The 24075-nt window shown below is 37.5% G+C and overlaps 1 protein-coding gene across 1 annotated transcript in view; it reads right to left on the reverse strand.

Annotated features, from left to right (window-relative positions):
* Positions 1–882: 882 nt before the first annotated feature.
* LOC129573589 (DE-cadherin) overlaps positions 883–24075 on the reverse strand; it is a 36488-nt gene continuing 13295 nt past the window's right edge. The window contains exons 3-4 of the mRNA XM_055454270.1: positions 6751–11155; positions 883–1577 (exon numbers count right to left, since the gene is read on the reverse strand). Of these exons, the coding sequence (XP_055310245.1) occupies positions 7133–11155 (4023 nt within the window). The 3' untranslated portion in view covers positions 883–1577; positions 6751–7132. The remainder of the gene's footprint in view (positions 1578–6750; positions 11156–24075) is intronic.

The raw sequence follows: 24075 nt of genomic DNA on the forward strand, positions 1-24075 counted from the left end.
TTTGTATTTAAAAACATTCAAAACGCACTAAGCAATATTTTCCATTTGCTGAGTATTTGTGCATCAAATACCCGGAAAATGTACGTCAAATGATTTCGATTTTGGGTTTGGAATGTTTATTTATTTGGTTGTTGGTGTGTTTGTTTTGCCATTGCGTGGCGAAAGAAGTATACGTAGGTATATCAATATTTTGTCAAAAGCCACGAATACGAATCAATATTGAACTTATTATCATGCGTTACATTACCAATGTTAATCCTATTCCACTCGCAGCAATATTGAAAAGCCAACCAATGAAACCGAACGTGAACGAGAATGGAGAATGTATCGGGTTACAATAAACAAACTGATGGAAAAACAACTGTGTGTGTGTTTGTGTGTGTGTTCAGTGTAAAGCATTGCATTTGTGGCTTTTTGATTTCAGTTTATATGCATGATGAACGAGCTAATTGATGAAAACAACGTTGAAGATTCCCCGTTACCGTTGGTTGGTTGCTTTTATCGGACCCATAAATTACATTTAATTCAACATTCCATCTACATGTATGTTATAACTACGCAGTGCTCGGTTCGAGAGCGAAAGTTGTGTATACGTTATATCTTTCGCAGAAATGAAATTGGCTCAGTGTTTTATGGGAGCGATGCGTTTAGCGAAAGTCAATTTGAAATGTTTGAATAAAACGTCGTGACATGCGTCTAGGATTTATCACCGTTTGTTTCACCCGTCTATTCAAACAATGCCACATTGAAATTAATTTTGTATCAATTGAATCATTTTTATGTTTCATTACCCACCATTTCTTGTCTTGTTATAGATAAAGCCAATTCTATAGGAAAAAAAAGTACTTAGAAAAAAACTGAAGGAAAAAAAAATTGAAAAAATTTTGAACTTAAAGAACCTTTAATATTCCATCATTGATTCGATAATACATTTTTAGGCGTAAAATTAAGTCTTTTTTGCTTTGTAAATAAATCGTTATCTCAGCATTGGAAATGTGTCTAAAAGAGCTTCTTATTTAAATTTTTTCATGACCTATGATCTAAATGCGATATAATGTAGTAATGTACACGTGTATTAATGGCTAAAGGAAATTATCTCATCGGTCTTCTTTTGACCCACATAGTTTGTTTTTTTTGTTCTCTTACTTAAATGTAAATTGACTTTTGTCTGTCATCAATTTTTCACTGTGAATTTATGCTGAAAAATTTACGTCCACTCTCTCCATTTTCAAAAAGAAGACGATGGAAAAAAAAGAAGAAAATAGAATTAACCGCTTTGACATGGAGAGTGTTTGTTGAATTGAGTTCATTCTGGCGCTTCCATCATTCTCCCTCTTAATCCATTTTTCAATAGTTTCGATTTCGACAGTCACTTAACCGGCTGAATGACATTTGTTTTTTAAAGGTATATTAGCATAAATGAAATGAAGAAAAAAATTTGTCCAATATTTCGTGCAACGAAGACTTTTTGTTCTTTTTTTTCACAATAAAAAACAATTGGCGTTGAATTCTTTTCTTTGGAAAATTAGTAATTGTGGTCAAGCAACAAATGATTATTACCGCGCATTGAGTTCGACCTGAAAAAAAACCAAATCGTTTGACTTAAAATCGTGTTTAAAAAAAATAATAATAATAAAAAAACAAATTTTCTAGCAACAAAATCCAATTCTCTACATGGATGGGGACGAGAAAAAAAAACATGTTCAAGTGTGTAATGTAATCAACTATTATGATGATCTGTTTTGTTTGTTCCTTCAAATCGAGAAAGGAAAAAAATATGTTTGTGTCTATTGACATTATAACACATGCTCGTTTGGCCGCTTTTTTCCGTTTTCTGTTGTGCGATTTCGTCGTGTTTTAAATTTATTACAATTTTTTCCCTTCTCTACTTCGTCTGTAATTTAGCTTCGTTTGCCGTTTGGCTTTTAAGCGTTATTTGCTTCTTTTGCCCGAGAAACGACGGAAAAAAAATTATTTGAGCAAGCGATTATTTCAATGTACGAACCAATGAACTAGAAGACAAAAGTGTAGCATTCTGTGAGCCAAATAGATGGAAAATTTGTAGAAGACAGTTTGGGATGTATTCAAGACCCATGCAATACGAATGGAGAACGATGCTAAACTATAACAACAGCAACAGCAATAACAACAGCAACAAAAAAGAGAGAAGCAGTGGAAAATAGAAATATAAATGGTTGAACACTGACAAATTGCGATGAAGTCGTGGGGCTAACAGCAGTGCATACATGTGGTAAGCGTAAAACACGTTAAATAAGCCGCGCAAGTGAACAACAACCGCATTTGAACAACAGTAGCAGCGAACATGTTTTCATAGTTTTTGTGTGTGTGTGTGTTTTTTTCATCGTACGTTCGGTTAGCTTCTCTTTCTCTCTCTCTCTCTCTCTCTCTCTCTCTCTCTCTTTCTAGCTCTCTAGCTCTATCCACTTTACACATCTCGTCTATTTTGTTCCTTGTTCCCTGTACCACAACACAATTGATTGTGTGGTGTTGTTTGAGTGTATCGCGCGCGCGACTTCCATATGCAGCAATGCTGTGATCATTTTGCTGGTGGGTTTGGCCGAACCAAACAGGATAGATACACCTTGATATAGTGGTGCATGTTTTGGTCGCTCTTGTTGTCGTCGTCGTTCATAACTTCAGTGCCGAAAATGGAAAATATCGTTTGCAAGTCACACAAACACACACTAAAACTACTTTCGTCGCCGGATTTTAATTTCCTTGATTTATTTGTTTGCTTATGTTGCCATCATTCGTAGCTCACAGAACCATTGACGATATAATATTGTAGCAATTATGGTTATTTCAATTCAGAATTGACGTGAGCATGGCGAAACGCAACTGTACACAGGAAACAAACACTAAAACATGGCTTTTCTTTGATTTACTCCATTCTTTTTCACATTATTGCTGTTGTTTGTGTTTAGCAAATCTGAATAGGACTTCGTTTTTTGTGTTCATTCAGTTTTATTTTTCGACTGTGTCGCTTTGTTTCCATGTCAGTCGCAAGGGCTTACATGTAAAATGGCAGCAACAACTGCCATATAAAAAATAAACAAACGATATTTGGACTAAAGTTTGCGTTGCATATTCAAACGACAAACGACTGCCAATTTCGGAACAGCTTAAAAGTATTTAGATGCAGAAGATTTGTTCGCAAATTCGAATAGAAAGGGAGAGGAAGAGAGAGAGCGGTTGAGTTCAGAAAACAATTTCGAAGTATGGATGGATTTTCATGGGAATGGGAAATGCTGGAATCATGCTGTTAAAGCCTGTTGGTGCACCTTTTGGTCGATCGTTTTAATTTGATTTTCGTTATTGAAATGAGAGAACTCCGTTTAAATATAGAACACATGAAACATACAACATAAACTCATGTGAATTTTGCGTAAATGCTAACGTTGAAACCAAAAAAAGAAGACATGACTGAATATTGATGCAAGAGCAAAATGCGAACAAACATATTGGCGAAGATAAACCACTAAACACAAACCGAGAAAATAATTTCTGGCTCAAGAATACCATATCCACTTCTTCACTCAAATAGGTTTATTGCATAAACGAGATGATTGCAAGTGCATTGCATGCAGTCGATGCAGTCTCAAGCCAAAAGGCTAAACACAATCACAGTTCTATCAAAGTTTCGGCACGAAGTTTCAACTGGTTTACAACGACAACAAAAGCGATGTTACTCATATGTGTGTGCGTCTCCGCATTAGAAGCGTTTTGCAGGCGAATTATTATTTCAGACGATAAACTTTCTATACACGGCAAAAACCGTAAAGAGAGTTAAAAGCATGCAATTAGCCAATGTTTTTGCATTGCTTCACCTCTCATCCCCTCCCCATGACGCCATGACGATTATGATACTAATAAATGAAAGAAAATATAATTTAAGTTCACATTCAAATTTTGGGAGATAAACAATTTCGTTATTCGTTTCCCGTCTCCCTCTCTTTCTCTCTCTTTTGAATTCGTGCCACATCTTTTCCGTTTTGTTGTTTCAAATTTTTTTAAACTATTTTGCGCGTGTCTTCCTCTCTGCACTTGCATAACAACAATACGAATCCACTATATACTCGAGAACCGTTGAGAAGCGTAAAGAAGGAAGAAAAAAACAAACAAGTTAGAATGCTTTGCTTTAACAATAATTTAGCCTTATTTCAAGAGTCCTTGAATACTCGACGATTAATTTTGTACAATGCTTGGTTCGAGAACAGGCAGGTATAGCTGTTGTTTTATTTCCTATGACTGCTTTGCCGGCTTCTATGTTCGGTTTGCTCACAATTCAAACAAAGAAAATGCATTTGCAACCATTGCTGGAGAAAAAAAATGAATTTTACCAGCCAAAAAATCCATTCCGTATTTCCTATGTCGTAACTGTACAAATATTATCATCGGCCCGACACGGGAATACACCCGATCAAATTATGCACGAATCGTGCAGCACTTAACTGATTAATAATTATAATTATAAGCACTTTACTGAATCACAAAGAGAGAGTCTATACAAACGAAAAAGAAGAAAAGCAAAAAAAGAAATCTTCAGATGCCAGGGGTGGAATTCTAAGTCATTCCACCAAAATCGTTCGGAATTATTTTTTTTCGTACATAAGCCATATTGGAGTGAAAGAGAGAGATTCCACTATTTTTCAGCATTCCACCGGAATTATTCCGATAACTCAAGGAAGAGTGGAATGTGTGAGAAATAATTCCGGTGGAACGCTGAAAAATAGTGGAATCTCTCTCTTTCACTCCAATATGGTCTTATGTACGAAAAAAAATAATTCCGAATGATTTTGGTGGAATGACTTAGAATTCCAGCCCAGAGCGGTCGGTATATAAAATGTTTTGAATCAAGTTCTTCGTCAGATCACAATGCTTACGAGGAAAATTGATTTCATTTTACAATCTGTATATGAGGTTGTACCGATTATTTATTTGATTTTACCGCTTTTATCGTTTGGTTAAATGTATCTGATTGATACGGGCTCTGATAAGGGCGATCAATTTGAAATGACTTTATTATTGCTCAATCGACTACTTTAAGTAAAATACCCCGAAAACTGTTTGTTTGATGACTATTTATGCTTCCCGTTGTGTGTTTTCATTCGAATGGGCTCGATTGTTGGGTTATTGCCTTTGTGTGCAGATAAAATTGGAATCATTGCAAGTGACAGCACCAATGATTCCAAGTGCATCGTCTCAGGCAATTTTCAAGCATTCATTCTGATTTGCGTTGTTTCATCTTCTTCTTCTTCTTCATCGTTTTTTCCATTTTTTCATTTGTAAAGCCAAAAGAATTTCAAATCTAAATAGGAAAGTATGCAAATGCATTTGACATCAAAATAAAGAGAGCAAAAGAAATAGAAGAGTAAAAAAAAGTAGTCCTTTGTTAATGCTGATTCAATTCGATTGTGGATGGAACGCATGAGCTACGGGTCTGTCAATCAATGATGAATTTATTTAGACAGTTGATTTCTCGACTCATTCCAGAGACAACAAATAACACACTGCGAATGAATCAAAACGCCTTGTAACTCTCTCTGTCTCTCCTGGTCTCTCTCTCTCTCTCTCTCTCTCTCTCTCTTATATTTCTTTCTCATTTTGATCATTTTTCACATGGAAAGATATACTTTTTTTTCGATTTTATTCAGCTTGCGTTCATCAACGAAGATAAACTGATCATCAAAAACGAATTTGATGTGATGCCGATCAAAAGTGCATTGTTAGCCTCATTAAATGTTGATGGTTCATTCGACGGGAAAAATGTATACATAGACTATAGTCGCCTGCATTCCCCTGAATTATTATATTTTCCACATTAAAAATTTATAAGTTATTGCACGCATTGCATCCTCTGCCTCGCTATCTCTCCCTCTCTCTCCCTTTTTCATTCTCTGATTCGCTGGCTACGTATTCTTTCGAATTAATCAATTAATTTCAATAAAAATGACGTACGTAATGGATTATTTGGAAATTTATTGTGATTTTTGTGCGATGGTCTACTTGATTTCTCCCTCTTGATCAACAGCTTGTTTTGAAAGAGTAATTGCGGTCGGCATTGAGCCCGAGCTACCATTTTGATGTTTAATCAAATATTATTTTCTCCCCGTTTGATTCGAAATATTTGTTACTCATGGCGCGTATTGTGTTGGATGGGTATGAATGCGCGAGTTGTTGGTTTTTATTTTTTTCCTATTTAACAACAGTGATTTAATTGAATTTAATGAACGCGAGAGAGATGGAGAGTAGTGAAGTTGAATAAAATCGAAAATATAGATAATTGAAATTAATGTGTTGGCTTAGACGGCTTTTGGAAATGTACTGCATGCTGTGCTCGTCCCAAGCAACAGCAGAGATAATAATCTTTTCAAGTAATAAGTCAGCGGGATTCAATCCATCTCTTCTGGTTAGGTTAGATCGAGTTGAAGCAACATTCTCATATATATGTGAATAAAAAAAAAAACGCGAGTAGCATAATCGAGAAAACCAACAGTCAGTCAGACACACATGAGTATATTTTCTTTCATATGAAAAATTGATATTTTATATATACGTAATATGAAGTGTAATATGAAGTGGGAATGCCTAATTCACGGTTTGAACAACAACGAACAAAAATACAACAAGAGCAAGGGCATTATCATCCATTTCGAAATAAGAAACTACAATTCAAACTGAGCAATATTACAATGTTATAGTAAATATGATTCAAACGTAAGTACTTACTTGTCAGTTAATGAAGTCTTTGGCGATGCGACTACTTATATGATTGAGTTCCTTATGTTTTAACGTAGATTATTTTATTATCTGCTGTTTGTTTTCATGCTTGTTTTTTGTTCGACATTTTACTTCAATCTAATTCGGTATTGGGACGCTGTTGTTCGATGTTCTTTTCATTTCTCCGCTTTGTTGTCACACTGATGATTGGCTCCTTATACTGAATTTTTCTCGATTTTGTTGCTTGCATTTTCTTCGTTTTTGTTAACACATGCAATTGTTTTCGTTCTTAAATTGTTGCTAGATTTCGAATATTTTGTTTGTCGATTTTTTGTGTTTATTTCTTTTATTTGTGTTTCTAGTAACGTGCATACACGTACATTGGATACGATCATATTCTCCAATCCTCGTCGTCAACATTTGAATCAACGTCGGACGGCTCTTCACCGTACATGTCGGCCAATTTTCGGAACCTTGGCCCGAAATTCGACAGATAATCGAATCTCAAATCACCATCATCTGTACATGATGCTAAACTGGATAGGCTGCTGCGCGAACTATTGCCATCACCTTCGTACGCATAATGACGAACATCGTCGAGTGGATGTGCGTCTGTGTCTTTGTCACATGTGTCTTTTTTATCAACCAAAAAGCCACCGATGTCGGGCACTTCGTGCGGCTCTTGTCGCAGCATATGATCTTTGACAAACGATTTGTCTTCGTAGATCGGTGGCGATCGCAATACATTCAAATCATAGTCGGTGTCGCGTTCGCCGCCACCCTCATCCTCGTAATTGATGATTGTTTCGCGAATGTCATCCATATCTTTTTCATGCCATCCATCGTGATGGCGTTTGTGCACAACCACGGCCAGGAACAATACTAGCAAAATGGCCAAGCATACGAGAATGGCAATCAAAAAGTTGGTGTTAATGCCAAATGACACGGCCACCGCAACGGAGCGTTGACATCCTGGATCGGCATTCTTTGACAAACTCGGCGTACCGATGTTGTATGTGCGGCCATCGACTGTTAAATTCTTAATGCATCCGTGATAGCCTTTGGTCGTCGGCACATGCGACCAATTGAAACGCATTGCCAGAGTGTTGAGATCAGTAGCGGAACCGCCCAATTGTAGCGGTGCATTTACATTCAAAAATTCATTTGGTCCAACTGGTGCTCCCAGTGTCATGCACGATGACATTTTGCAATTGTCAACCGTCATTTCGATGCTGGTCTTCTGCAATACAATTTCGATTTGATGCAGTTTGCCCGGAATGAATTTGATGTGCTTGTGCTCAACGTGCGCTGTTCCCGTACCATAGTCGACATTCAGGACTGGATAGCCTTTGATGAGCTCGAGCGACAGAAAGTCGGACACTGGCAACAATGGATTGTAATTAATGGGTCCGATGTACATGATTAATCCATGGTCTATGTTTGGAATGACGTCGAGCGTTATTTTCATGGAGTCACACGGATTGATCGATGGATACATGGCGTAGCCGTTGCCACTGAAACCAACGTTGATTATCTCACAATGCGGCCCCTCAAAACCTTCCGGACACACACAGAAATCGCTTAGCAACGTTCCACCATTCAAGCAAACAGGCCGTGCGGGCGCACTGCACGTACACTCTGCCTGTATGAATGCATTCACGCCTACGAACGATGTGGTGTTGGTGTACACGAGCAACGGAACGCTTGATTTATGTAGGACATTTGTGCAGGCCGCTTGGCATTTGCTACGCTCGATCAGACATTCATCAATGTTAACCATCAAAATTTTGATGCCAAGCTCTTTTTCCAGCGCGTGTTGATGCAACAAAACTTTTCCATTCAGACGTTCAGCTTCGTAGTATGGACTGCCATGCGCCGAGAATCGTACATCCAAAACCGATGCGTTATCATTTTTGAGTACAGTGAAAACGTCAACATTTTCGATCGATGCGTTCAGAATGCGCGCCAAACTGTTTCTGAATTGATCTTTCAAGCTGATTTCGTTGCCGTTGGCCTGACGTTTTGGTTTGATAAATTCCTCAGCCGTGATTCCATACAGACGAACTGAACCACTTTTGTCAACCGCTTCTTCTGGAATCTCTTTAACGGTAACAGTCACTTTGGCCTCGACACTGTGTTTGGGCACGTTAAGACTTTCTTCGGTCACTTTGAAAAATAGCTCATATTCACCGGCTGGTGTTCCTTCTCGCAAAGTGATCATACCATCTCTTAATTCGAAGCGATGATCGGGCATATCGTCTTTCCATTCGAACATTTTGTCGGGCAAGTCCCAGTCATCGGGATCTTCAACATAAACACGACCAATTTCCGTGTCTGGTGCCTCTCCCTTGTAATTGTATACGAATATTTTGCTCTGTCCCTCACGCATTGGATTGTCATTAACGTCTCCAATGATCAAATGTAAAATGCTAACATTTCTCATGCGTGGAAATCCGGAATCGCTAATCATAATCGGAATGAAGTACTCCTTTTGTTGTTCACGATCATAAACATCTAATGCCACTAAATTATCGTTAGTCACATCGAATTTAAGCCGAATATCTTCGTCCGCATCCGCATCAATGGCATAGGAAAATGGAGCGCCATTTTTCGGTTCATCGTAGTCATCGGCGGTGAGTGTGACAATGTTGCCAGCCTGTTGATTTTCGTCCCAAATGACGGGCATTCGATTCGTGAGGAACGGTGCATTATCGTTGATATCATTTAATGTGATAATGACTTCGGTTGCCTTCCTCAGACCCTTTCCATCTTCATCGACGGCAGCGATGACAATTTGCCAATGCTTATGGCCATCAGGTGCATCACGGTCGAGCGGTTTCAATGTTCGCAAACAACCATTGGTGTCAATTGCTAGCAACGGCTGTTGCTCTTCCTTTACGATATAGTATTTGATGTATTGTGGAGCTGTTCTATCTTTGATATCCGGATCGAAAGCTTCAATATTCAAAATGCATCCCTCAACGACTTTCTCTTCATCGATCGTTGTGCTGTATTTTTCCTGCATGAACACCGGCGGATTGTCGTTGATATTCTCAATTGAAATTTTAACGTTTGCATAATCGTCATAAATACCATCGTAGGCACGCACATGCAACGAATAATCGGTGATATTCTCATAGTCCAGCGTGGAATTGACAGTGATCACACCAGTGACGCCATCAATTTTGAATGCATTGCCAATGTTGCCGGTGACAATGGAGTAGAATATTTGCGATGCGTCATCTTCGTCCACCGCTTTCACTTCGATCACTTTGAAATTTTGATTAGCATCTTCACGCAAATTGCTCACCGTATATTCGGTGCTTTCGAACTTCGGTTTATGATCGTTTTTATCGGCGATTTCAATGCGAAACACTTGTTGACCTTTGTTGTGTTGTCCGGTGTTATAGAGACTGGACGGTGAATTATCGGTGGCAATCACTTTCACATTGTAATAGTCGCGTTCTTCTCGATCGAATGTGGTGAGCGCGGTGATGTTACCGGTGACGGAATCGATGGTAAAAAATTCCGTATTGTCGGCCAATTCAAATGATACGATATTATTTGCCGATGTGCCATCCATATCGAATGCTCGCACCTGCATCACTGGTGTACCAGGTGGTTCATTTTCCAAAATCGAACCGCTCGTCACTTCCGTAAAGTATGGAATATTATCGTTGACATCTTCGACTTTGATTTTGATGATAACTTCAGCGCTCGAATCCCATGTATTGCGAACGCTCATTGTCAGCGTGTATTCGGTGATGGCTTCGAAGTCGAGCGATTTTCCGAGTGAAATAGTTGCGGTGTCATCGCTTTGATTAAAAACGAATGTTTTTTTGCTATTCGTTTGTTCCGTACGGCCGGTGATCAATTCGAAAATGACTCCCGATTTCTCCGGTACATTTGACATTGCACGCACTGTGACCAAACTTTTGCTGTAATCGGTGAAATTCTCTTGCAAATAGATTGGTTGATTGGGTACGTCCAAAAAAATCGGTGGCTTTTTGTGCGATTCAATGACTTTGATGCGTACATCGGTTTGAGCATCTTGCGGATGATCGGGCACAATGTTTGATGCGCGTACAATTAAATTGTAGTATTGACCCGGTCTGCGGTCGATGGGTCGCGACAGATAAATCAATCCATTGTTTTCATCGATGCGAAAGTACTGATAGTCTTTTTCCGCCAACAGTTCATACTTGATGATGCTATTTTCGCCGTCATCGAAATCGTACGACGTGATCGGCATGACAACTTTGTTCACCGGCAAATCGGCCGGGATTGATTGCTCATATTTCACTTTATCGAATACGGGCGGATTATCGTTGATGTCTTCGATGGTGATTTTGAAAGTGCACACATCGTCCAGTGCTGGTCGTCCATTGTCCGTTGCTCGAACTGTTACGTACACCTAATGAGCAAATAAAAGAAAAGAAGAATGTATGAATAAAAGAAAGAAAATTGACACGCATTATGTGTGTGTTATCAATTCCAATTGAATGGACCGTTTTCGGTTTACTTTTTGGATGGAAAATCCGATTGTAGCACCAACGATTTTCAATTGATGTGCGATAACAAATAATAATAGGTCATATGGAAATTAGAAGAGTGAATTTGTGGTCGGTCAATGATTGCGTCACAAGCCTGTTCGGAATGGAACAATGGATGTATCGGTGGAGATTTGGCACAATTTTGAGGCAATGCTTCTTCTGAATTGATTTCCACTACGCTATGCCAAGTTACTGATAGCAGTGCAGCAACAACGTATTTTCGTAGCATTGTTCTCTGCACGTTTCAAACATCTTGTTGTGCAATACGAAAGTGTGTTCACTGTTCACTGTTCAGAATCATCGTTAAACAAATAAAATGGGCGATAATGTACTTTTTCAACTTAATTTAGAGCAAATGCGCACTCACGCTCCTCAAATGCAACACACCATTTTTCTGTGTAACTCAACGCCGCCTCATTCATGCTTCAAATTGCATTGCACGCAGAGAGCGAACGAGCGATTGCAGAAGAAACAAGCCAAAACGAAACGAACCGAACCAATAAATCAGCCGATGTTCGATAACGCTGCAATTCTGTAAATGTTTTTGCCACGATACGGTTTGCTTCTTTGCTTTTCTTGAGAAAAAAAATCGTATGCTTTATATTCTTCATTTGATGTTTCACTCCATTCGACTATGGCAATAAAATTTGAAATAAATATTTCACCAAGAAATTATTTCGGCTCATTCAACAACGAGACTGACTAAGAGAGATGTGTGGCGTGTCGGACAAAGCACTATGAACGTAATCTCTTGCTTTCAATGCACATTTATTTTTATGACTTGAAAATGGAGAGAAAAAAAAACGAAACGCAAGAGAAAAAAAGAGAATTAATTTGTGCCAAAACGAGGAAAGTAACGAACGAACGAGCGAGCAAGCGAGCGAGGGAGCGATCAAGCAAACGAAAGGATAAGTCCGAGAATATAAAATACAACAAAAATCATCAGAACGGTATGATTCAATTGTTGGATACCCTGATGACTCAGTCAATTTTTTTCTTTTGCTTCACCACTCTACCACACTTTACAGTTTCTGTCTCTGACTCTGTCTCTTTCTGTGTCACGCGTACGCCCCACTCATTTACACACGGGACCTTTTGGATGTTTCCAAATCATTTCTTTATTCACACTTTAAATAAATGGATGCCGAACGCTAGAGTGACTCAATTTCGAGCTCTCTCCCTCTCTTTCTACTAACGGCATACGATTATGACTATTTCAACGACTCAAATCGAATCAGTTGTTTTCTCTCTTTTTTACCGTCCGTTTCAGCACAACACAAAATCATTTCAACAGCAAAAAAAAATAGTGGAAAAAAGAGCGTTGGCCATTTTCGCGATTACGGAAACAATGAGCATTTTTCAACGGCTCATTATATCAATGGAAGTGGAAATAACGGAACGGAGCATTGAAGTGATTATTATGTGTTTTTGTTGTATGATTTCTTTTTTCCTTTTTCGATTTAGATTTTGGCATTTAAGCTATGACGACGATTATACGACTATTATAGTGCCCATTATTATTATCATCATCAATGGCTGTCGACAGCGTTACGAATATAATACACATTACAAATGGAAGTAATAAAGAAATTGAGTGACGAAAGAAAAACGAAAAAAAAGCCCGTCGAATTTCACTGAAATAGAACGAACGATCGCTTGAAGTACATGGGCAAATCGCTGCGAGAATCTCATCAGCCGATTCAAATCTCGGTTTTGTTCTGCGTTAATTAATGTCGACATTTCTACGTATGTTTTCTTTTTTTTCTCACCACATCTAATTTATATTCATGGGGGGAAAAATGTACGATTTGTATTCAATTTATTTTTAATATTTGACTCTTTTATTCGGACCACTGCGATTTTCGAATGAATTACCAGAGTTTTTGCAAACAAAACATGTCCTAATTTCTTGGCTGGCATTTCTTGGCAAAGATCACAGTTACTGACCAGCAAATAGGAGCCCAAATTACCAGTTTAGCTTTCGGAAGTGATTGCTCCGTTCAAATCATTGCCGTATACAAACCGATGAAAGTGGTTATTTAAAAGAAAATTTATGCCATGTTGTCAAAAAAAAATCGCAAAAGTTCACGACTTTACTATTGCTCTTGGCGATTCAGTTGCTCCCATTTCATCGACCCAACAGATGGGATGAAGAGAAAAAGAAACGGCATTTGAAAAAAACATCGCGTAATTCATTTAGAACACCGTAATGACATTTTGTTATTTTGAACAGTGCTTGTTAGACTTATTATTTTCGTCATAATAGTAATATTCGTACTTTGGCATTGTGTAAAACGTCTCACAAGTGTGCAGTTTACTTTTTTGTTTGTAGTTAACACGTACTAAAAAAAATTCGAGACAAAAAAAATAGTCAAATAAATCGGAGGAAGAGAAAGAATGAGAGCTCGCGCGTAATTCAGATCCCAAGAACTCAAAAATATTTTGTTGTGTGTGCGTTCATGTACGCATGGGAATCTCTTGAGCACACACAGAAAACGCCAAAAGAAAGAATAATAAAATGAAAAAGAAGAAAGAAAGACATTAAACGGTCGTAAAAACAACACGCCAGCGTAAAGATATTACAATGTAAGGCACATCGGCTGCCACCAGCCAGAACTATCAAGATCACGCCGCGATGCGCGAGAGAGGGGGAGAGACAAACGAAACTTAAAAAAAATAACAACAACACAAAACCCGAACGTGGAAACCAAATTGACCGTCAAGAATAAATTACTATTTAAAATGTGAAATCGGAACCGAGTCCATTAAACCGCCATACATTGGACTTTGCAGGCCGCATTTTTCATCAAGAAAAACGTGCGTTTCTCGCATTTTGCGAGAACGAAACAAAGTGTTCGAATCGAAGTAAGTCATTAATCAGTTGCGTTACGTACAGAAACTAACGAAAGGAAAGAAGAAAGACTCTCTATGAGAGAGAAAAATAGAGAGGGAGAGAGAGAGAGAGAGAGAGAGAGAGAGGGAGAAAAACGAAGCAAAAAATTGAAGCGCGTTCTTTCTGCATGATTCACAAAAGTTCTACTTTGATTTTTGGTCCGAGCTGTGTTGAAATGTACGGTAGCAATGGTGACGGTGACGGTGACAGAATGACAGAGCAGTAGTAATATCAACATCGAAGCGATAACGATCACGACACAGACCATTTTTGCATGCATTCTGAGCGTAAACAATCCATTGTGTTGAACATGTGAAATTGCAAATGTTCATGTCATTTGCATTTGTAATAGAGGATGTTTCGCTGCGATGCTACTTTATAATCTCATCAATGTTCTCGCCTCTATCTCTCTCTCACTCTCTTTCTCTGTGTCTGTGTCTGTGTCTGTGTCTGTGTCTGTGTGTGTGTGTGTGTGTGTGCGCGCATTTTCTTCTACGTATATAAAGTAGAGATGTGTCTCTCTGTTGCGCGCGCGATGCATTCTACCAACTTGTCGATTGATTTTGTCTCGGCAAATGCAAACGTAATTAAGTTGCATTCGAATACTGTGAAATAACATTCGACAACATTGACGAAGAAATTCAACATTGGGAAAGAATTTCAAAGAATTTTCGAGGCGTTGTCCTCAAATATTCATGATACGAATACAAATACCAAACGAAATTGGAAATGACAAAGAAGAATGAGGCGGAAACAGCAGCAGCAGGGAAAAAAACACACACACACAAACAACTCTTGAACTTCGTCCAAATTCAAATGGAATGCGCTTCTCAATATATATATATATATATATATATATATATATATATATATAAATGCTTGTATATATGTATAAGTATATGATAATGACTGTGTTGATCCGTAGGGAAAAAAACGCAGCGCTTAGCCCGCAAATAGAATTCAATCAAATTTAGAATTGCCATTTCGATTTCAGTCTGCATAAAGAATCAGTTCTGTATTAATGTAATGCATGATGTTGAAACATTGCGCTTGGCTTGCGCCAAACAACACTGAATGCTATGCGTTTTTGCGTTAATTATGCAAAATTAATTTTTGTGGAGAATAAAAACGCAACGACGAACATGACAATAACGAAAAATCGAAAATGCAACAATGTTAATGAGTGGAGTTAGTTCCATTTAGAAGAAGAAAAACACGCGTACACACAACATTTGACACTGTGCTGTTTAACTGATGACGATTATTTTTGTGGATGGTAAATGGCAACGCTGGAACTACGAATATGTTTGTTTTGTTGTTGTTGTTGTTTTTTTTTGTTTATTGAAAAGAGAATCGGTACACCCGGTTTGTATGCACATAATTACAGAACGTAAATTCGGATCGTGCCTCTCTTGAGTGTGTAATTGTGCCTTTCCGTCTTTTGTTTATACCGTACTGTACTTTGTCTTCATATGCAACGTAATATCGAATGAACATTTTGTTTGATTCAATTTGTACTTATTTGGCATTTTATTATGTGACACGGTTCATGGAAGCATTAACGTGCTGTGTATGCGTGAATGTTCGGCATTTTGCAAATTGCAAATTGCAATATTTTAATATATGCTGAAATGAGCGGATTTTCAATGATTCTGGAATCAGGGCCTTTTTTTCCTATGTGCGAGGTCGTGCAATGCACGAGGGCGCATAGGACCTGAGGGCGTTAGTGTTTCGGGTGCTGAAACACAAGCCCATTCGTGAGCTTCCAAATTGTTACGCACTTTGGACGCTTGCGCCCAATTTAAATCGTTTGCATAGAGCGCTGCAGCGCCTCTTCTGCTCGCTTTGATTATGAAATTTTGCTGAAAAATTTTCTTTTCTACATGAGCGCCCAAGCACTTTTGGCGCTCTCGCGCAGAAACTTTTCTACCCTGAAACGAAGTTGTGCAATGAACAATGGCGACCCTGGAGCGCCGCAGGCTCAAAAATTGAAATAATAGATCATTTCTAGGGGCGCACATATAAAATTTGTACAAGGGCGCCAGAGGAGTGAAAAAAGGCACTGTCTGGAATGCTTCCAAACTTATTGCAATGTCTCTCTCTCTCCGAATTTCGCTCGTTTTTTTCCCTGTATTTTTGTCAATTCAATTACATTTTGAATCTTTAAGCATAATAATTTGTGTATATCCATGTTATATATGGGATACATGTAAATCGCGTCAAAATGGATTCAGATGGCAGAAATTAAGCGGATTTACGAAGGCACATGAGTTGATTGTGTCATTCGAGATTTTGAAATGAGTGCATTCATGTTGCAATTACATTGATGTAAAGCGAAGCATTGACAAGCATCAGAAAACCAACACACAGCATATTGTGTGCCGTATTCATAACTATATATCCACACCGAAAGCGACACATATATTTCAAAATGTAGATGCAACCGAGTGGCTGCGGCTGCTGCTGTTTTTGTTGTTACAACTTCCACTGCTGCTGCTGCTGCTGCTGCTGCTGTTGTTGCTGTTCAGTTAACGCAAATGGACACGTTCATGATTCTAGCTCTGGCTATGTCACAATGTATAATAATAATTTTACTCCATCGACATTATTTGTGTTTAGATTTTCGAACCAACTGTTGCTGCAGCCGATAATGGTTCACATTTCACACGAGCCACGCATCCACAGAATGGCCTGGTATGTCTCATTCACTCTCTCTTTCTCTCTTCACTTTTCGCTCGCTACCACTACAATTTATGCGATGCATACCGATACGCGTTAATCTGCCTCATATGCTTAAATACATGCGGAATGTTTTCGAGCTCGTATTATTTTCACACTATCGAAATGTTGTTGCAGCTGAATTGCATTCGATTCTTTGTGCAAGAGAGTTGGTCTATCGTTCTCCAGCCCTACACCGCTTATGCACTCAATTATGATTTGTTCGATTTTTGATCCTATTGTGTGATTACCCTTTTCTAAATCGTTTTTTTCCCTTTCTTCTTGTTCGTATTCGCCATAATTTTACTGTGTGCGTTTTTTTTCTCTTTCTCTCTTTCTTTCTATCTGTTCGCATTTTCATGAAAGTAGCGCTAGTGCGCTCAGTTCATATCTCACTTTTGTTTGTCACGAGCAACAATCGGCCGAAGAGAAGCGAGCGTGAGCGGGAAAGAGAAAAGAGAGGAGCTGAAGAATAAGAAAGCAAGCAGGCAAAAAAGCGAGAAAAAGCGAAACCAATATGGACGAATGCAAAAGAGGCATCGTATAAATTTCATGCTTTATGCAAGCGGATCACATCTTGGAAATTGCAATGAGCCAATGTACTCAAGTCACACATTTTTAAGCCAAATACCATGCAACACCATTTACTTTAAGGCTTTGACATCGTTAAGTAAGTAGATAATTGCTCTTTGGCTACCGTAACTGAGCTTGTTTGTGTGTGTGTGTGTGTGTGTGTGTGTGCGTGTGCGACGATGACAATCTTCCGAAAATCTCAACTCTGCACCAAGATATTTTCGTTATGGAATACATGCGGGCTCGACAGCATTGATTAAAAATGTTTATCTCTTTGTGCAATTTGCATGTGTGTGCATTTGTTTGTGCACAGTGCACACTAAATAAGAAATGCCATGTGGCTAGTAGCACAGAGTGCGTTTATCAATTGAATTTCTAAACGTTGTGTACTTTTGCTTGTACTTCTTCTTGAACTTATATATATATATAAAATCAATAAAGTTCCAATGAAGAAGGAAAGTTTATTTGTAATAAATCTTTGTGGTGTTCCACAAGGTCTTCCACCAAAGAAGAACTAGTTTCCCTTTGCGAAACGAAACTTTAACGCAAATATGTTACAAATCTTTTTGGATACGAATTGGAATAAGTAGTATTTTATGCGAACCGAAGAAAAAGTAACCATTTCATCGAAATTTATTGCTTGTACGAGTGAGTATCAATCCTTGATAGAAAGGGAATAAGTTTTTCGTATATTTTTTTTTGTTTCAAATTGTGAACGATTCGCTTAGTCGCTTTTTTTTCCCTGATGATGAAGATGATTCGTGTTGGCTATGCCAAACATTGGCTGATATACATATTCATTGTTAGAAGTGAATTTTAGCTATTGATTTGTTTCATTTGAAATTAGGTTGGATCGGAGCACGCACAGCGTAATCGCCAATCACATGCATTAAAACTCATGAAGAAAAAGCCTTGGCTTCATCAACGGAACACAAACTTGAGCTTATACTTTGTGAACGTAATTGTTAGTCCGTTGCTTGAAATGGTTCCAAGAAAGAAGAGAGAGAGAGAGAGAAATCGATTCCAATCTAATCGAAAGTACACAAACACACTCACCACTGATGAAAAATGAAAAGTAAAATCGTGCATCTATAATTACTTCGTTTGTGGCCGGAATCATTTAAGCCACACGTATGATATGTGTTTTTTTAGCTGCACTACAACGCTACAACACGACCGCGTTCCATATTCCAACAACGGCACATTTCACGAAATGAAAACCAAAAAAAAAAAAACTCTAAATTGAAATCGATGTCTTAGAAAATGACTATGAAAATGGTTTAAAGTACACAAATATGTATCGACTGAAATTTTTATCTCATTTCTAGTTTTGTCATTAAAATGTGATCATTAAGCCGCTAAAGTTGAATGTCAAGTCGATTCCAAAAATCGAACAGCAGCTCCACAATATATGAACGACGCAGAAGTTCACAAGCGATACTGCACACTCCTCGAACGAAAATCGTTCTATCATACGTTCTAATGGCAATATTTTCTTTTCATACCGTATTTCATATTTCCATGATGGTAGTTTGAGTCGTTGCATCGTTCTTTTTCGTTGTGAGTTCGAGGCCTTAATTCATAATAATTTATGTTTCGATTGAGATTAACTGTATGTGTTTGATTATTGCCCACTCAAGCTGAATTACCGCTAGTTTAGTGTTTTTTCCCCAAGCATACGTTTGTAATCATGACTCTATGCGACTCTCTAGATGCGACGCGCCATTTCGATAGTTTTTTTGTTGTTAATAATTACGTTAAACATAATGAGCGCACATTTATTAGCATAACATTGTTGAACGTGACATACAGTTTAAGTATTGTGATCTGTTTTGTGAATGTCGTGCGTTAGATTGTTTGAGAGAAGAAAAAAAAACAACCTACAAATGAGAAGAATGAAGGAGCCAAATCCAGTAAATGAATGATTAAGCAAAGTAAAGCGTGCTTTTGAGACGGAGTGAATAGCATTGACAGCTTATATGCATGTTTTTACTCGTGTGTGTATGTGTATATGTATGCATGTGTGTCTGGACTTTGATTACTCATAAGATTCTTTGGCGTTTGGATCATGATTCATGCCATACTAATGGCAACACAAAAGCCATTTCTTATACATTTACACACGAGATATGACTCAATGGGCGAAGATTGTATAAATGCTCCGTTATGTTATGACTTTGTGTTGAACAAAAACTCACCAAACACATAAACTTCAATTTAAAATTCATATCTGAACGATCTTTGTTCGTTTGCTTTTGGCTCTCTTTTTTCTCTCGATCTTTTTCGATTCCGTTTCTTCCATCTTCTGACAAAATGCGATGGTTTGGCGTTTTAAGTGCGGCACAAGTAATTGGAATTCACGGTTGAATGTGTATGTTCAGTGCGCGTTCGGTTGTGTTTTGGTTTGGTTCGAATTGAGACTTGATGTTAACTCTTTTTTTTCTCGGTTTCAGTTAATTCCATCTTGCCTAGCTGCAAACTTGAGCGTTTATGTTGATTTTTTCTTTCTTTCTTTCTTCCCTCCTTCATTTCGCATATTATGTTTCTTGCGCCATTTTTGTGCATTTCATGTGTATTAGCGTGTTGAGTGTTTACCCATTTGCATATCGTCTTTGGTTGTGTACGTGTGTGTGTATGTATGTTTATATATATGTGTGTGTGTTTGTTGGCTTTTGTTCGCCGATCAATCGAGCACGTTGTAATTCGATTTTATTGTAAGGAAAATTATCGCCAGCATTAAATCGCCAAACGCAATTTCATAGATTTGTCCGCCTTTTGTTCAACCATTTCATTTGGACTTTATCTTTTCAGGGAGTTTTGGTTAAAAAAATAAAAGAGCCAATAATAGCGTTTACTATCTGTCCAGTGTATCGAATGCCAATTTTAGCATTGTGCTCTGGTCTCGTATTCACGTTTGTTCGACCCGAATAGAAATCGGACTGCACTTTCAAGATTCGATACATTACACCATTATAAAAAACAATGAGTGCACGAATACGGTATCACACTATACACATACATGTGCTTGTGAGAGCCACTCTCTCTCTCTCTATCTCTGCGCTGGTAGTATATGTATATTGTGTGCACTATGGCACAGTTGGCTTTAAATGCGCGAGTGCGAGGGCGATCCGTTTCCAGAGTAATCAACATTCAAAAACTGTTGGTACATTTGAATTTTGCACGAGAAGAAAGTGGCCTAAGGACAGAACCATAAAATTCCTTAATCTCTTCAAACTGGTTCGCTCTTGCCCCCTCCCCCTTCCCCCCTCTGTTCTCTCTCTCTCTCTCTCTCTCTCTCTCTCTCTCTCTCTCTCTCTCTCTCTCTGGCAATTTCACACGATTTGCTACCATACTTTGAAAAGTGCAATTGATTTTTTTTGCTCGACTCGGTATTGTTTGATGGACAAATTTGATTATCCACCGAAACAGAAATCCAGGACAGCAACTAAAAAAAACGGAAAGCAACAATTTCGATGACTTCGACTAAATGTGTTGGTGTTGCTGTAACCAGCTGAACAGCGGAAGAATCGCGAAAGAGATTTTGAAAGATTCAAAATCAGTGTCAATGGACTTTTAATCAAAATATCCATTTGTCGGTGGAAAATGCGAATCAGATCAGATTAATATAACCCAAATTCTGTGGATGAAACCAAGGAAAAGCACCATGAAAACGACTTGTTCATCTAATACACTTGACGTCAATTTTTTTTTCGTTTTTCATCATAAGCTGTCAACGGCTGGATGAGATTTCAATTTGAAAAATCCCGTTTGGAGAATCCTTTGAATAGATTTAAAGTGGAGATATGATATGACGATTAACGTCAATGAATTGTCCGTCCACATACCAAACATGTCTCTTTTTTTTGTATTTGTCCAGTGTGCTTGATTTTATCAACTGAGCTATTAATCAACTTATTGAATGCAGATTTTCTAGTACAAATTCCATTCACTTTGAAACGCTATGTATAGCATTGGACTAACAATGACATTTATTGTATTGTGTTATTCGTTCAACTCTATGCAATTTCATTCACGGGCTTGAATGCAGTTCAAAAGAAAAATCAACTTAGTCTACTTAAGTATGAGTGGCCAGTTTGAATATATTTGCAAATGCATACATGTGATGATCGATTTATACTGACATACTGATTTTTTTGTTGTTTCGAATTCAAGCATTCTGTGGATTTTATTCAAACCAAAAGCTTAACAGTTTTCCCAAGTTAGCTGTCAGTATATGTTGTTCACTATTACAGATGCCAATTAAAATCCCGTAAAGTGGTGTGAAAATAAGTGATGTATATGTTAAAAGCGAATCGCATACTTGAATGTCTTTGTTGTGTTGGGGAAAACCGAATGGAATATTCTAAATGTCATTCCTTCAATGCATTTTCAAGAATGAATCATCGGGTTTGAATCGATAAAACTGAATAAATTATCGAATGGTCGACAGGGAAAATGTGGTCGACAAGGAAAATGTGCCCACATACACCGAATCGAAATGCCGGCGTGCAAATGGTAAATAATTTATTTGATGACTCTATGATTATGTAGCTTTAATTTTCGATTTTTCTATGGCTTCGGCCGAAAATCAATATTTCGACAGAAATACAACGGAGCCACAAATGGATGCATTATTTTCTCGGAAAAAAAGGGAAAAAAATACAACAATAACAACATTATCGTTTAATTGCTTCGAAGCCACTGTTGCACAGTTGACTGCTAATGCTCATTTCAAACGGGCTGCAATGCTGCCCCAATGCAATCGTGAAATTGCATTCGAAATTTGTAAATCATTAATTAAGTGCGGAACGACGACAACAACAACATTAGCATCAACAAAAAGTGCCAACAGCGTTTGGGGAACGAGGGGATTAAGTGAAGTGTGTGTGTACGATATTTTTGCATGGGGCTGCAATGCATAATGCCCTAACGATAAATTTCCGACAACTCGCTTAAAAATCACATTTAATGTCGAAGTATTAATTACAAATTGGTCTCTTTAACTCGGCTACGAAGCGCCTGTTCATTCTATTACGAATTTCATGATTCGCAAAGCGTACATACACTTACTCATTCCGTTCAGGGCACTTCAATCGCATCATGCTCGATGTTACCAATAATGTTTTGAAACTGAAAGTGGTTGTCATTTGAGTGTTTTAGAATAATTTTTTTTTTTGTAAATCATAAATAGTTTGCAGTTATTTTCATAAATGGAATAAATGTAACCTCAATCGAAGCTGCATAAATGCATACACACTCAATTTAATCCCGAGTATTATTGGTACAAATTGAATTTAATACATTTAGAATGCTCATTCACTCAGAGATTGGCCATTTTGCAAATGACTGCGAGAACATTGATTGAAAAAAAAATTCTAATTTTAATTGCATTAATGATGGTAAGCGCACAAAGTGGAGCAACGAAATTAATGACATTTCATTTTATATCAAGTTTCCTGTTTTATATCACTCGCTCACTCTCTCTCTCTTTTTAGCACTACATGGAATGTAGTATACATGGAATATAGGCTATTGTAATTGTTTTTTTTTTTCACGAGAAAATTTTACGACTCTTTAGGCCACTTTTTTGGACCGAAAACTAATTCTTTTTTCTATCCAAAGTTCTAATTTGAAATGAAGCAATTACGCCTAATTACAAAAACGAAATAAAATCATGTACACGTAATTCTCTTTTGAGATAACTCAGAAAAAAAAATTCACATTATTTTAATTCCCAATGTGAAATAATGTACATAAAACCCATTATTAAAGATTACAATATAATATATCGAACAATATATAATTGATTATTTATTATTTATAATATCAATATTATTAATAATTTTTATTTTATTGGGACTTGAACTTTCATTTTTCCCTTCTTGACTGAATTACGTAAATTAACAAATTCCACCATGACATCGTCGATTTTAACATCTTCAGAAAAAATAGAGTCCGAATCGAACATACTTGATATTAATTCTAATAATTTTCATAAAATAAAGAAATGTATGCTTCGATTGAAACTACATTCCATGTAGTGCTTCGATGAATAATTTGATGGGAACATCAAATTGATTTAAACACTCAATTTTAAATAAAATAAAGAACGCAAAGAGGAGCGAAGCGACGATCTGCGGTCTTTTTTTTTCTTTTCGCTTTTATATATTTTCCTTTTCATGTCACTAGATCACATAAATATTTGTAATTCTGTTTATTGAGTGCGCCAAGCGAAACCAATTGCTTCGATGGACGCAAATAAATTATTAATTTATACAAGTTTCAAAATGTTCAGGTGCCGTGTAATCACCTTGTTAAAAGCCAATGAATTACATGTGTTTTATGCACACGTAACGTGTGGTATGGACGGATCACACCCCGTATCACATGAAATAATTTATGGAATTTTAAGAACTACACTTCCATCATGCTATATTCGCCCACTCCTCTGTATGGCCGTATCGATATATGTGCGTGTGTGTGTGTGTGTGTGGAAAAATGGGAAAAGTTGAGATTTATGTTGATCAATCGAAAAATATACAATGTGCAGTAGGGTGTTTTCGGTATTAAATAAACAGAAAATGGTAGTTTTAGTTT

This window comes from Sitodiplosis mosellana, unplaced genomic scaffold (genome assembly GCF_009176505.1).
Source record: "Sitodiplosis mosellana isolate CC-2019 unplaced genomic scaffold, AAFC_SMos_1.0 Smas_scaffold_6102, whole genome shotgun sequence".
Lineage (NCBI taxonomy): Eukaryota > Metazoa > Arthropoda > Insecta > Diptera > Cecidomyiidae > Sitodiplosis > Sitodiplosis mosellana.